This window comes from Physeter macrocephalus, chromosome 16, assembly GCF_002837175.3.
Source record: "Physeter macrocephalus isolate SW-GA chromosome 16, ASM283717v5, whole genome shotgun sequence".
Taxonomy (NCBI): Eukaryota; Metazoa; Chordata; class Mammalia; order Artiodactyla; family Physeteridae; genus Physeter; species Physeter macrocephalus.
Window position 1 is genome coordinate 63,410,277 of NC_041229.1, and position 14,746 is coordinate 63,425,022.

Below are 14,746 nucleotides of genomic sequence, written 5' to 3' on the forward strand. Positions count from 1 at the left end.
ACACACACACACACACACACACACACACACACACACACACACACACACACACACACACACACACTCTCCCTCCCTCCCTCCCTCCCTCCCACTTACACAGACATCAGAACTAGGCCAGAGGGACCAAGGATTACTGGCTGCACTTACTGAGCCTTGACCCCAGTCCAGGCCTGTGTGCCCTCACTGGGCTGCCTATTCTGCCCCTCTTCAGTCAGAGGCAGATCCCAAGCAGGGAAGACATCTTTTCTAAGACCTAAAATTTGCAGGACTTGAATGCTGAGCCAGGCCAGATCAGGGCCCTGGGGTATTTTCCTCCCCAAATGGTCCAGGAGTGTGTTCAGAGGCAGCTGAAGCCACAGGAAACAATCACACAGCCCTGTTGGAGCCAGGCTGAGGGCCACGGGGGTGGCCAAGAGGAGGCTCTGTCCTGGGTAAGGGAGTGGAACCTTCAAGAAAAGAAACCTCAGGGTCCAGGCTCTGCTAGGGGCATCAAAGTCTGACCAGACCAGAGCCTCACAGCTGGGTAGCAGGGGCTTTGCTGGCAGACAGTGAACACAGATGGCAGAAAGGCACAGATGGGGCCCCAGAGAGCTGCCATACCTGGCTAGTTACGGTTGCCGGCTCGGTCCCTTCACAAGGCCTGACGGGCCCATGACACACACAGAACTGTGGTGTACAGAAACACTGAGGCTGTGATGGGAAGCGGGGGGCAATCTTCTTTTCTAAACCTGGCTCTCTCTGGAAAAGCCAGAAGCTCTGGGTTTTCCTCCTCTTTACTTCTCCTGGGCTGAGGGTGGCCCTGAGTTCCTGCGCCAATGCCCTGTGAGGGCATTTGGGAGTCCATTTCCTCATGACCCTCTCATGCACACAAAAGAAAGACCCCAGGGATCCTGGGCTTATTGAGGGACAAACCAGGAAGAGGATTCTTCTTTTCTGCCTCTCTTATCAGCGCCTAGCGTATGTTATGGCACATAGCAGATAGCTTAATAAACGTCTAAATGACTAAATTAATTCCACCACTCTAAAGAAACTATTGCCCCCCGTGATGGGTTCTTTGACGAAAAATTATACAATGTGTTGCCGAGATTTCATCCTCTCCCTGCCTGTCCCATCCCCTACAAATACTCTTTGCTATGGTCTGAATGTTTGTGTCCCCTCAAATTCTTTGTTGAAATCCTAACCCCCCAAATATGATGATATTAGGACATAGGGCCTTTGGGAGGTGCTTAGGTCATGAGAGTGGAGACTTCATGAATGGGATCAGTGTTCTTATAAAAAAAGAACCCCCCTTTCACCATGTGAGGACACAGTGAGTCGCCGACAGCTATGAACTAGGAAGAGGGCCCTGACCAGAACGTGACCATGCTGGCACCCTGATCTTGGACTTCCAGCCTCCAGAACTGTGAGAAATAAATTTCTGTTGTTTATAAGCTACCCAGTCTGTGGTATTTTGTTATAGCAGCCTGAATGGACTAAGACGCTCTTTTAAAGAGGGAAAAAAACCTTAAACTTTGGGTGCCTAGAAGAGCTTGGCCTCTTCCAGAACACCTCATGTCCAGTGACATTTCTGCCACCCCCTCCCATGGCCACAACCACCTGGAACTCCTCTGCCTCTAAAATCATAAATGCCAACATTTCAGACTAAGACTTGTGATCTATTCAGCTCTTTTCTTATTCTTCTTAATCCAGCTCCCCTGCCTCAATGACATCTCCAGTCCCTGGGCTTCTTTCTCCCTTTCCTAGTTTGGCCAACCTTCCTATAACCACTTTCCTCCCCAGCACTCTCAAGACCCTCACCTGGTCCTTCTCTGCAAATCCCCACATGCCTGGCCCTGGGTCACTCCATTCAGTTGCCTTCTCCAGGTGACACCCTCACTGGCCCCCTCACTGGATGGCTCAGCACTCCTCATACTATCCCTAGGTCAGTGCCCTTGACCCTTCCTCACTGTGGCTCTTCCTAAAGTTCATCGCTCTCTTAAAATTCAGCATCCCACAGAGGTGGCCTTGCCTCCCCCTCCAGAGGAAATGTGGCCATCAGCTAGAAATCTTACTTTCTTACCTTTCTCCATATAAATAGATTTGTACCTCTACAATCTTGGCCGTTGCAAAAGCAGCAGCGTCTGTCTTTTTCCCTCCATTGGGTTCTCAACCCTGCCATCCTGTGTGCTGGCAAGCCCTGCTCCCTCAGTCATCCTCTCTGCCTGGGTTTGCTAACCTTTCCTCTCCATTTGATCTTTCTCTCACCACACGCAGACGCACACATACACATACACACACACTCCATGCACAAATACGACAGTGGCTGGCATATACTAGGGCTCGTAAATCACATTGGATCAATTAGTGGATGTGCCTTTCCGCCCTTCTTCACCTCACCTGCTGGGCCCTACCTGAGCTTATCTGCTACAAAAATGACGCGGCGCTCCAGCAGCAGCGAGGCGAAGATTCGGATAAGCTGGCGCACACTGAGGCAGGTAAAAAGGCACTCGAAGTCCACATGCTCCAGCCGGGAATCCATGGGCCGCCGCAGCTCTAACACCTGCAGGAGAACAGTGGGCCAAGTGGGTCAAGGCAGATCAGGTGGGTGCCACTCCTGGGTCCTACACAAAGCGACCGGAAGCTGTCTCCCCTTCCCACCTGCTTTCCCAAGGCCTCTAACCCACCCCACTGTGTAGTAAGACCCAGTCTCCTCCTCCACTCAGACCACAGCTCTGCTCCCACAGTACTCAGATGCCCAGCCTGTGGGCAACAGGGCTAACTGAACATGGGGGAGGCTCCAGAAGGAAGGAGCTGGGGAGCCATATGCCAGGCTCTCAGGAAAGGGGGGGAGGAGAGCTGGCTGCTCTTACAGATGAGGGAGGGAGGCAGCCACACAGCTTCACCTGCACTGCCCTCCCTGCCCTCCTGCCCGTCTCCCCAAGGAAAGGCCTTGGCTCCGCGCTGCCCAGCCCCAAAGCTGATCGCTGCCCCTCCGCGCGGCTCTGCTCACCCATCTCTGGACAGACAGTGCGAGTGTCCTTGTTGCCATGCCCCCTCCCTTTCCTGCTAGGAAGAGTTTCCTTCCAGAGGCTCTGTCCTGGCCTCTATCTCTACTGGCTTGTCTAATCCCTGTGCCAAGGACAAAGGAAACACAGGGAAACGGCTGGCTATTCCACAACCTTGCCAGGAAGCAGGCCTCTCTTTATCAGGGCCAGACCTAGCAATCTTCCCTCCGGAGAGGTTGCAAGGCCACTCCTAAGGTCGGTGCTGTGGCGCAGAGACCACTTCCCTGGGGGCAGTCATGAGGGTGGAGGGTGGCAACTGACCCTAGCAATGAGAGCAGGAGGAACCGCTGACGCTCAGGCCAGGCCAAAGCAGCTCTCACCCGGGCCTGCCTAGTCTTCCCCTTGGTTCCTCAGCGCGTGTGGGCAGCACGGATGTGTAGGTCTCCCGAGAACCAGGAGAGAAAACGAACGCCCTCTTTTAGCCCTGTGGTGTCAGAGCCCTCCTCAAGGGGCTTAACCCTGCCTCATCTCATTTGTTCCTCAGAGTCTAAACAAGTGAAGTTCTAACTCCTAGCTCAGCAGTCATCCCTCTGGGCCCAAGGGAAGCAGCAACATGGGCACAAGTTGCCCTAAGGATGTGTCTCTTTTATAGGGTTCTGTTTACACTCTGTCTCTCCCACCAGATGGTGAAGCCCCAGAAGGCCCAGTGATTAGCAGGATGTGGGGTACACCCAAAGTGCTCAGTGAATGTGTGCTGAAGGGATCCCTTACCACAATCACGCCAGAGGCCTCTGCACCCCTCCTGCCCTTGCCCCACCCGGAAGAAGTCACGGTGAAGCTCCCCCAAGCCTCCCTCCTGAGAGCCTGCATGCAGTCAGCGCCCCACTCCTACTACCCCGAGGGTCCGGGCTCCTCCAGGGAGTGAGAGTTCACACAGGAAGCTCACAGGACCTGGGCCTCTCTTCATTCACCTGCCCTCAAGGAGATCATAGTCCAGTGAGGCTGAATGAGCCTAAACAATCACAGCCCACCAGCTTGGTGCCGGGACCGGGGAAAGATGTAATTAACATCTGCACAGGGCGCTGAGAGGGCTGAGACGTCAGGGCAGCAGCTCAGAGCACAAGATGCTTAACTTGGTTGTCCAAGGAGAGAAGAAGGGTAGTGTCTACCAGGCAAAAGGAAGCAGGGTTCAGGGACAGTAAGCAAGTCAAGTCAGAGCGTTGAGACAAGGCTGGTGAGCGGGCTGGGCCCCATCCTGAAGGACTGACTCCCAGGCATGCTACTGGGCTCTCAGGGTAGGGTCGGTGGTCCTGCCCCCAGGTCATGCATGAAGCAGAAAGTCCCTCCAAAAGAGCGTGGGGGAAAAGAGGCTACAAGAAAGGCCTTAAATGGCATTCGCCACTCCCAGCAAACCCAGTGTTTCTTTAGTCAGACCCTCTCCACTCCCTGCAGCAACTACGTTATTTCTTCCCTCTCCTCAAACCCAACATCCACCTCTCACTCTCAGAGGATGACCTTCTTTTCCATTTTGAGAAAACTGAAGCCATCAGATGAGAATCCAGAATCTACAAGCCATGGCCCTTCCTTGCCATTACACAAGTAAGTACCCTTCTCTCCTAAAAAGCCAGTCTCTCCCTGGATCCCACAGCCCTGCCTTCTCACTGACAGTCTGACTGTCCCCTCCCTCTGCTGCTGCTTTAACCTCTTCCTCTGATGGGCCACTCCCACCAGCACCCAGACAACCACCTTCAACAGACTCTCCCCTGGCTCCACATTACCGTTCAACCACTGCCCCTTCCCCATGTCTCCCCACAGCCAGGCCTCTTAAAAGCTGTCTCTACAGGCTGGCTACTCCCCCTTCTCAACCCCATTCACTTCTCAACTCTCTCTACTCAAGCTTCTCAGCCCCCTGACCCCCCACGTTTCTGAAACTCAAGGCACCCCGCCACACCTCATCCTGACCTCGCCTGAGCACTCCTTCCTTTCTGAGAGGCCCCCGTCCTTGGCTTCCTGGCGCTCCTCCTGTCTTAGTTTTCAGGGCTGCTCCTCCTCTGCTGCAGGCCCTCTAAATGCTGGAGGCCCTCGGGACTATCTTCTCTTCCCTGTCTACACTGCTTGCTACTAAACATCTTCTCTGGGATGTCTCACAGGCATCGTAAATGTACTGTGCATAAAGTCAAACTCTTCCTCCTTCACAAGCCTCCTCCTCCCTCCAGGTGCTCCATTGCTGACCTGTTGCTCAAGCCAGAACACTGGGAATTCGCCTTCAAATCTCCCTAACACTATTCCCTATTTCCAATCAAACACAATGTGCTATTGACCCTCATTCTAAAGCACATCTCACATCCATCTATTCTCTTCATCTTTTCGTCCACACCTTAATCCAAACTCCGATCATCTCTTGCCTGTACTACTGCAACATATCCAAGCTGATCTCCCTGTTTTCACTCCAGCCCAAATTCTACATAGCAGCCAGGGTGAGCTTTTAAAATCATATCTCGGATCTTATAACCCTGCTTTAGAGACATTCCAAAACCCTGAACTTGGCCTACAGGTATGTTGTGATTTGGCCCTGCTGTCTATCCACCCTGCTCACTCCCCTTTTCAACCATCCTGGCCTTTTTTTCCATTCCTTGGCAAGCATCCACACTTTCCCACCTTTTGCCTTTGCATGCTGTCCCTCTACCTGGAATAATCCTCTCCTGCCCATACCCTTCTCTTTCAGTGTACCTCCTCCCACTTCATCGGACTGACTCTACTCACCTTGGGTCCCCAGTAAAATGTCACTTCCTCAGAGGAGGCCTTTCCTGGCCCCTCATCTAAAGCACAGCCCCTGTTACACACTCTCACTCTGTGCTTTCACTTGGCACCTAACACTTTTAGGGGTTATCTGTTTCTATGTACAAGTATTTATTTAATGTCGGTCTCTCCCACTAGACTATGAACTCCACAGACACCGAGCTGTGCCCCTCTTTAACTATATGACTCTGCCTCAAGGTCTGCAGGAACCCTGACTGTGAGAGAGCACATATTCTGTCAATATTTGATGAATGAATAAGAGGTGGCCTGCAGTTTAGTCCAAACAGGTCAGGGAGGGCCCCTAGAAGCTGCAGAGAGTTGAGCAACAATTACAGTTCTGTCATTCACTCTTTTTAGTCCCTGCTGGTGAGGTGTACAAATGTGTTGAGCAAGGAAGGGGCCGTGCTCGGCACCCCCAGAGACTGAGCCTTGGCTCAGCAGGTCCCACGCCAGCCCCGGTCCGTGGTCTGAGAGAAGAGGCTGCAGAAATCCCTACCTCATTGCCAGCCCCCGGCAGGAATGTCTTCACTTTGATGGTCTTCCCTGGGGCAGGGAAGGGTGATTCCATGAGACTTCTCATGAAGGGATAGACCAAAGCGGCGGAGATCCCACGCCGGCGCTCCACCTCATCTAGGACCTGTGCCCACCGCCAGCAGCCCAAAGAGGAAGGGTGTCAGGGCGCCGCCCTCCCCTACCTCCCGGGCAGAGAAGAGAGCAGCCTGGCATCTGACCAGCCCGGGCCGAAAGCTGGGAGATGGAGGACTATCTCGCCAGGAGCTTCACACCCTACCCTTCCCGTCTCCCTGGCCACTCGGTGTCGGCTCTGCTCCCTAACTAGTCCTTGCCTCAGACTCCAAGATCTGAGTAGCTGGGCAAAGGAAATACCACTTCAGGTCGGGTTCCTGGGCACTTGGCTTCCCGCAGGGTCTCTGTCCCCAAGGACTCAGCTCCGCCCATGGCCCAGGGTGAGCTGTGACATCAGCAGACACTGCTGGTGCAGGAGCTGGTAGATGGGGAGGGAGTCAGAGAGCTCGCTTGCACTTGCCCTTGCATTCTCGCCTTCTCTCACCCTCTCACACACACACAGGTGGTTTTCTCATCTAAGCCGCATGCAGATACTCCTATGGGAGCTGTCAGCTGGGGGAAGGGGGAGGGAAGTAAGCCAGAGCCCTCTTACCTTGGAAAACAAGCCGAAGCAGCCAAGGCGGCTGATGACACAGTATACCTCTGGCAACCGAGGCCCTTTCCCACTTGGCTGGGCCAGGACAAGGAGGAGAGAGACACAGACACAGAAAATGCATGATTACTATATCTGACTCCTTTTCCTTAGGAACTGAGGACTAAGCACCAGTCTTCTAGTGAAGGCCTCTTCTAAACCTCTACTCAACCAGGCCCCCAAGGAAAGGGCTGCCACTCTTTGGGGGCAGGCTTCAGCCTCTGCTGGGCCTTCCAGCCCAAGGTGCCAGACTCCTGCCAAGCTCTACACAGGCTCCGCCCATCCCCCCCCCCCCAGGGCACTGATCAGAAAATGCATGATTACTATATCTGACTCCTTTTCCTTAGGAACTGAGGACTAAGCACCAGTCTTCTAGTGAAGGCCTCTTCTAAACCTCTACTCAACCAGGCCCCCAAGGAAAGGGCTGCCACTCTTTGGGGGCAGGCTTCAGCCTCTGCTGGGCCTTCCAGCCCAAGGTGCCAGACTCCTGCCAAGCTCTACACAGGCTCCGCCCATCCCCCCCCCCCCCCGAGGACACTGATGGGGGCTGGCAAAGGACAAAGCGGTTTGGCAGAGGCTATGGGGTGATGTGTGGATTTATATCCCTAAATCCCCAGGCCCCCAATGGTAAGGGAGGGACTTGTGTACATCCTTAGGAGAAAGCCAGGCAGTCTTCTGCCTCCCAGAGGGGACATTCTGCAAAACATCCCTTTTCTCAGTTGCTCTTTTCTCCCTTCCTTGATCCATCCCCATTCTAGGAAAGCAAACTGACACCAGAGAAGAGAAGCAAACTACTATTTATTGAATATTTACCATATCTGAGTCCTGGGCTTGGAACTTTCCAAAAACTTGTTAGATAGGCATTATTATCCCCCTTTTATTGATGAGGAAACTGAGTTCAAAATTATTAAGCCATTGTCCAAGGTCATGTATTGACAAGTCATGGAACCAGGGGTCTGTTTCTGCCTCTGATTTGCTGTATTACCTCCAAAGTATGCTGCCTTCTGACAGAAAGGAAGGGAAAGAAACACAGAGAGACTGGGCAGAGGCATGTATAGAGTAGAGGAGAACAAAGTAAAAGGGGGATTTGAAAGGTAGGCAGCTGAAGGAGATGTGCACTGAGAGCTCCCCAGGCCTGGAGCCCCCAAATGCAGGCTGGAGTGAGTCCACAGGAGTTGACTTCTCCAGCCAGGGGCTGGCAGGGCTCTGTGGCTGCCTCTGGCTCAGAGGCCTGGAGTGCCCAGCAAGGCCAAGCGGGGAGGCAGCAGAGCAGCAGGTGCTGGCCCCTCATGCAGGCTGCTAAGCAAATGCAGATGGGCTATTTCAGTCTCCAAACCTGCTGGCCACACGTCACAGATCTAAAGAGAAGGCAGAATCTGTTTTTGTCCATATTAGGCCTGAAACTCACTCCTCTCTTCTTCCCTCTCCCCCGCCTCCCCTAAAGCCCCAAGTGATTAAAACAAGTATGTGGGATTTGGGTTAGAATCATTGTGTCCAATCTGCAGGAATGCCGAGCTAGTGCCAGCCCCCTTGGCAGGGACCCAGCCCAGGCCCTCTCTGAGCACGCCAGGACAAACATGCTCTTCCCTGGGGGCAGCAGGCCCGCTGCAAAGGAGCAGCTCTGCTCCATCTCTGCTCCTGCAAAGGCAGCCTTTGGAACGCTACCCGCCCCCAGGCCCAGGTGAACCTGCCTGGCTCCCCACCTGGCATCTGTACTGCTCTACCTTCCCTTAGCCCCACTCACCAGGCATTCTATCTCCAAGTACTCCTTCTCCCCAGACTACCCTTTGGGGTGATCCAGGACTACCAGACTTGGTGTTAAAGGACTTGGAGTCAACCTGGCTCTGGCCCTGATTGGCTGTATGACCCTGGGCAAGTCATTCTACCTCTGAGTCTCGGTTTCTTAATCTAAAGGACGTATATAATAATACTGGGTTGGCCAAAAAGTTGGTTCTGGTTTTTCCATACGATGCTATGGAAAAACCCGAACCAACTTTTTGGCCAACCCAATACCTCATGGGCTATTATGAGTAATAAAGAAAATGACATACTTACATCTAGCCTGGAACATAAACAGATCCCAAATCACGGTTCATTCCCTTTGCCCTGCCTTCTACATTGAAAGTCCTACCTCCTCTACTGGACTATCTAAAGTTCCTTGAAGATAGGTGCCATGTTTAACTCATCTTTATGTGCCTTTAGCATATGCTGCCTAACCCTCAGCAGGTGTATGCTACATGTTTCTGAATGAATGAATGAACAGCCCAGAATCCTTCACCTGGAGTCCCTGCTATACATCACCTTTGCCGAAGATCCCCCTCATCTGCCCCTTCTCCCACTAAGGCCTGAGAGCCCTGAAACTCTGTAAACAACCCAAGCCAACAATACCCCTGGTGAGCCCCAGGGGAGTGTGTGACAGGACTCTCTTTACCTTTACCTCAATCTATTTCCCAGGACTAATGAGAAGAGGGATGGTGTAGTGCTTCTCTCTCTACAACATGGCTTATATTTTCAAAACCCTCCCTTTCCCTTGAGTTCAAGGCATCTCTCCCAGAATCCCATAGAAGGTACTGCTCTGTCCCTGCTCAGCCTCCAGCCCTACCAGACCATGGACAGGATGCACATCAGGTTGGCCAGGTATGGGGGTGAGGAAGGTTGTCCTCCACCCCAATCTGATGCACACACACACATACTGCTGGGTTGATGTGATCCTGCAATCAGAATCAGCAATCTAAGCCTGTAAGCCCAAAGTAAATGAACAAAAGGAAAAAGTAAAGAAGAGCTAAAAACGTATGGCAGCCCAGTAGAAAGTGATCCATTCTCTTCCCTTATTGTAGATTATCTTAGATCCTGGGGCCCAATCAGAGGGGCCACTTTAAGTCCTGCCACCCCAGGGACTGCTTCATGGTGTGTGTGTGTGTGTGTGTGTGTGTGTGTGTGTGTGTGTGTGTGTGTGTGTGTGTGTGTGTGTGTGTGGTGGCAGCCTCAGGCAGCATACAAGGAAGCAGAACATAGAACAACTTGAGTTGTGTGTGTGTGTGTGTGTGTGTGTGTGTGTGTGTGTGGTGGCGGCCTCAGGCAGCATACAAGGAAGCAGAACATAGAACAACTTGAGTTGTGTGTGTGTGTGTGTGTGTGTGTGTGTGTGTGTGTGGTGGCGGCCTCAGGCAGCATACAAGGAAGCAGAACATAGAACAACTTGAGTTGTGTGTGTGTGTGTGTGTGTGTGTGTGTGTGTGTGTGGTGGCAGCCTCAGGCAGCATACAAGGAAGCAGAACATAGAACAACTTGAGTTGTGTGTGTGTGTGTGTGTGTGTGTGTGTGTGTGTGTGGTGGCGGCCTCAGGCAGCATACAAGGAAGCAGAACATAGAACAACTTGAGTTTCTACCAGCTCAAGTTAAAGAAGAGCATACACACACACATACAAACACTGTGGCCCAGTCCCTGAGGACCGAATGGCCCTACTTACTAGTAAGCGCCTGCAGTAGCCAAAGCGTCTGCTGCCATCTTCCCCAGTCAGCATGAAAGAGAACGTCTCACTGGAACAGGGAGAAGTCTGGCATCAGGGAAATATCAGAGGACCCAGGAAACAGCCCCCAAGAAGAGGGACCGCCCAGGGAGGGGGTGAAGGACCAGGCTGCATGCAGTAGGAGAGGAGGCTGGGACTAGGGTGGGCCAGAGTCAGCTGCCCACTGTTATGGGGGTAAAGGAGGCTATGCCAGACCGGGCCTCACCTGCTGTACTCTGACACAGGAAGCCAGTCCTTGGCATCAGGGAAGCAAAACTGGGGAATGGCCTTGAGCCTCTCCTCTGCCTCCCGCATCTGCTTGGTGGGTCGGTCCAGCTGCAAGGAAGAGGAATATGGGGAGAGAGAGATAAGAGAAGATGTGGAACTTGGGGATGGTGGGGGGTAGCTGACAAATATCTCCTCCCCCGAGAGTCCTAGGTGGCGTTTGCCCAACTGGCATGCTTCTCAGCAACCCTACCCTGACCCCACTCCCATTTCTCACAGAGGTCCGGATATGGGCTGAGTCATCATTTATTCATTCAATATATGCCAGATTAGCACTTTCTATGTGGCACCTGACATGTTGCTGGGCTACCAACAGAAAACCAAGTGGACAAGGTCCCTGTCCCTGTGTGTGCATTCTGGTCAGCAGAGTGAGATAATCAACAACAAAATTTCAGAGGGTGCCACAAAGGAAATAAACAGGGCTATATGACAGAGATAAGTGGGTGGGTGGGGCTACTTTAGAGTATCCAGAAAGATCTCCTATTTGATAGGAGAATGAAGAATGAGAAAGAGCCAGCAGCCAAGTGAAGAGCTGGGGAAAGAAGATTCCCGGCAGAGGAAATGGCAGAGAGAAAGGGCCCGAGTGTTACAGGAAGAGAAAGGAGGCCAGGCGGGCTGGCTGGGGGCGGGCAGGGAAGGAGTGGTAGCAGCTCAGGTACGTGGGGGAAATGGGGAGTGAGTGCTAATGGGTACAGGGTTTCTTTTGGGGGTGATGAAAATGTTCTAAAATTGATCACATAACTGTGACTACACTAAAAGTTATTGAATCGTACGCTTTAAACAGGTGAATTATATAGTATGTGAATTGTATCTCAATAAAGTTGTGAAAAAAGAGAAAAGAAAAGTAATAAGGTAGGAGAAGTAGCTGGGGGCCTTTCCTCAGGACCCTTGAAGTCCTGTAAACAACGTGGATCTCATTCTAGGCACGCTGGGGGGTGCGCTCTCTGCCCTCATCCTCCTAATACTCACTGGCCCAAACCCACCCCCTCTCCTTCCTCCTGGCTACAGGCAGCCACGCTCAGGGCTAGTGCAGTGAGGTGAGTTGCTAAGGCAGGAACAGGATCTCTCTTCTTCCCCAGATGGGCCAGGCAGAAAGGAGGAGGCAGAGGAGGGGGCAGGGAAGGAGGGAGGTGGCCTCACCTTGGGAAACTGGTAGGAGACCTCAGGGAGGTAAGTGTTCCGGGATGGCTTCCTCTTGAGGGACACCACCACGAAGTACTCAAACAGCTCCCGCTCCTGCCACTGGAGCAGCTCCAGCTCCAGGGTCCGGTAGCTGGGTGCGCGCTTCAGCATGGACTGGATGTGGACCAGGCGCTGCGTGTGGGCTGGGGGCAGGTCGCACATCAGGGACAAGACCACCACGTGAGCCCCCTCCACCCCACGCTCTGGGCGCCTTCCCCATGGGCCACCTCTAAGTGCAGGAGCCTAGTCTGGTGGCCTGAGCTAACGAGGTCTGGGGGAGAGCAAGGTAGCCTGTCTGCCTGACACAGTCAGGGCCTCCGGGAGCCTCTGGAGGCTGAGCTGGGGCCAACAGACTGCCTGAGCCAGGGATGCATCAAGGGCACCCAGCCACCCCTGCCCCTGTGCCAACACGACTAGAAGATATGGACATCCACGAAGCCTTCATCCTAGGGCCCCTATCAGTCCTTGGACTTGGACCCTTTTTCCCTGTCGCCAGGCCCAAAGTCCACTTGCCCACTTGCCTGGCGGACCAGCAGAGGAGGGAAGGAGGGAGCTATAGTTCCCACATACTTTAATCATCCAGGAAGGTCTAGGCAGGGCTTCCCAGTAGAGAAAGAACAGAGCTTTGCCCAAGGCCCCCTGGAACATGAAGGTCCCAGAACCTTTCCAAGGAGGTGGCAGTTCTCCTCTCCAGGGAGAGGGAAGATGAGTGGCCTCAGGGCCTCCAGAGTACCAGTTTCCTCAGACTTTGGCACACTTCTTACAACCAGAAGAGGTACTTGTAACCTACTGAACCCATCTCTGACCCTCCAGATTCACAACACTTACCAGGCAAACCTAGCACCCAATTTTCATGGACAACGGCTTGGGAAAGTAAGGCAGGGTCACCGGCCTTAAATTTGGGAAAAGGGAGATGGTTGCATTTAAGCTCTCAGGGCTGAGCTCCATGACTGTAGGAATGGACTCCCCTAGAGCTCCTTGCTCTGTTGGCCTCGTATCCTGCCTGCCATCGCCTCTCCAAACGGGGCCACTCTGGGACACTGGAACTGTATGTGCAGAGAAGGGAAGGCTGATTCCCCACAGCCAGGGCAGGAAAGGGTTCCATGCTCTTGGGGAGCCGTGCCTCACCTTTGAACCTGTCGTCGGAGTCGCTCTCGCTCTCACTATTCTCATCTGGAAAAGTGAAGAGCAGAGTGCATGCTTGCTGAGCCATTGCCCCACAGCAAATGTTTTCTGTGCCCCCCACCCAACTCTTCTCATGAGGGATATACCTCGTCTGGGCCCCAGTGGGCCCCTGGCCAGGTGCTGCGTGGCCCGGGGCCAGGGTCCCTCAGAGCTCAAACTGCAGGTGCTAATCTATACACAAACCCCTATCCATCCAGTCCTGATCTGGGGCAAGCTGAGGGCCGAAGTTGGAGGCTGAGCCAGCAGAGAGGCCTATCAGCCTGGAACACAAGGGTCTTGCCTCCTGGAGGCCAAGATTTGAAATGGGAAACAGACCACAGTGCTCAGTAAGTCTGGCCTTTCCTTTTGCCAGATGCAGATTCCCACACCCACTTTCCTATTCAGGGCCTCACAGCCCAAAGTCTGCACTAACCCTTCCCAAGGCTCCCTTCCCTCTTTGGCCCTCCCCTCCTATGTGGCCACTTTTTCGCAGGGCTCTACCCTCCTAGAAGACAGGAGGATCCCACGATTGCCCCATGGAAGGGTAAACTGAGGCTAGTCCATGCCTCTCCCCACTTCTAACGCCCAAGGGCCCCAGAAACCTGAGCCAGCTCAGGCATCCAGGCCTACCTCTCAGTGATGATGTCTCAATGCTGGACATGGACAGCTTTTTTAACCTCTTCTTTCCCCGCTTGGCATTGTAGATGGAGTTAATTCTTTGGACAAGCTGGGTGAGAAAAGCAGGGAAGGTGAGGCAACCCTAACACCAACTGCCCCTGCTCCTCAGAAGGCTGATTTACAGAGGCCGTCCGTTCCATTAGTGGCACAAGCCTTCTGCCCTCCCCAAAATGGGCCCAGTACTGGTCTCCCTGCTGCACTGGCCCCAAGGGCAGACTGGTGGCTCCCCGTCTACTTGTCCCCTTAGTGGTCTCCTGCCCCCAAGACAAGGACTTTACACTTAGCTCCCCAGAGGAAGGAACTGTGATCAAACTAGACAGGATGGGAGCTCCTGGGTCTCAAGAGTCCCTGAACCAAGTGAGACAAAGAGCTGTTCAGAGGCAATAACAGGAACAAGGATTGAGCCTTTCCCCTCTGGGCTACAACCTGGGGCCCTGGCAGGAAGGAGCAAAATTCCCAATATACCCAAGCATTGTTTGCAGGCTAAAAATACCACTTGGCTAAATCCTGCTGCTTTGGGCTGGGGATTTGGGCCTGGCTGCCTATGTGTGCAAATCATTGCTGAAAACTCTCAATTCTGAGAGTTATAGAAAGGAAGACCCATGTTTGAGTCCTAGGTCCTTCAAAGCCTGGAGATGTTTCTGCGTACACAGAGACTTCGCGCACCCCACACTCACTAATGGGGAGCTTCTTAAGGACTGTTTCCATCCACCCAGTGGTGTGGAGCACTCCCTGGGGGCCAGGCTAGCCTGTTTTCCCCTAACATCTGCACAGCATTAATCACTTAGTGCATCTTTATTGATAAGAAAAGGAAATTAGCCAGATGAAAAAGAAAGGCCAGTGCCTGGACCTGAAATTGATTTCAGGAGAATTGAGGAAGCAGGCCCAGATTAGGGAGGGAGGGAGGGAGGGAGGGAGGGAGGGAGGGA

General features: G+C 53.2%; 1 protein-coding gene across 1 annotated transcript in view; it reads right to left on the reverse strand.

The window, feature by feature from the left end:
• The window catches only part of DENND2B (DENN domain containing 2B), a 162,633-nt gene that overhangs the window by 8,029 nt on the left and 139,858 nt on the right, over positions 1-14,746 (reverse strand). Inside the window, 8 exon segments of the mRNA XM_024118672.3 lie at positions 2,391-2,539; positions 6,280-6,420; positions 6,961-7,038; positions 10,470-10,539; positions 10,735-10,844; positions 11,934-12,118; positions 13,104-13,148; positions 13,770-13,866. Coding sequence (XP_023974440.1) covers positions 2,391-2,539; positions 6,280-6,420; positions 6,961-7,038; positions 10,470-10,539; positions 10,735-10,844; positions 11,934-12,118; positions 13,104-13,148; positions 13,770-13,866 — 875 coding nt within the window.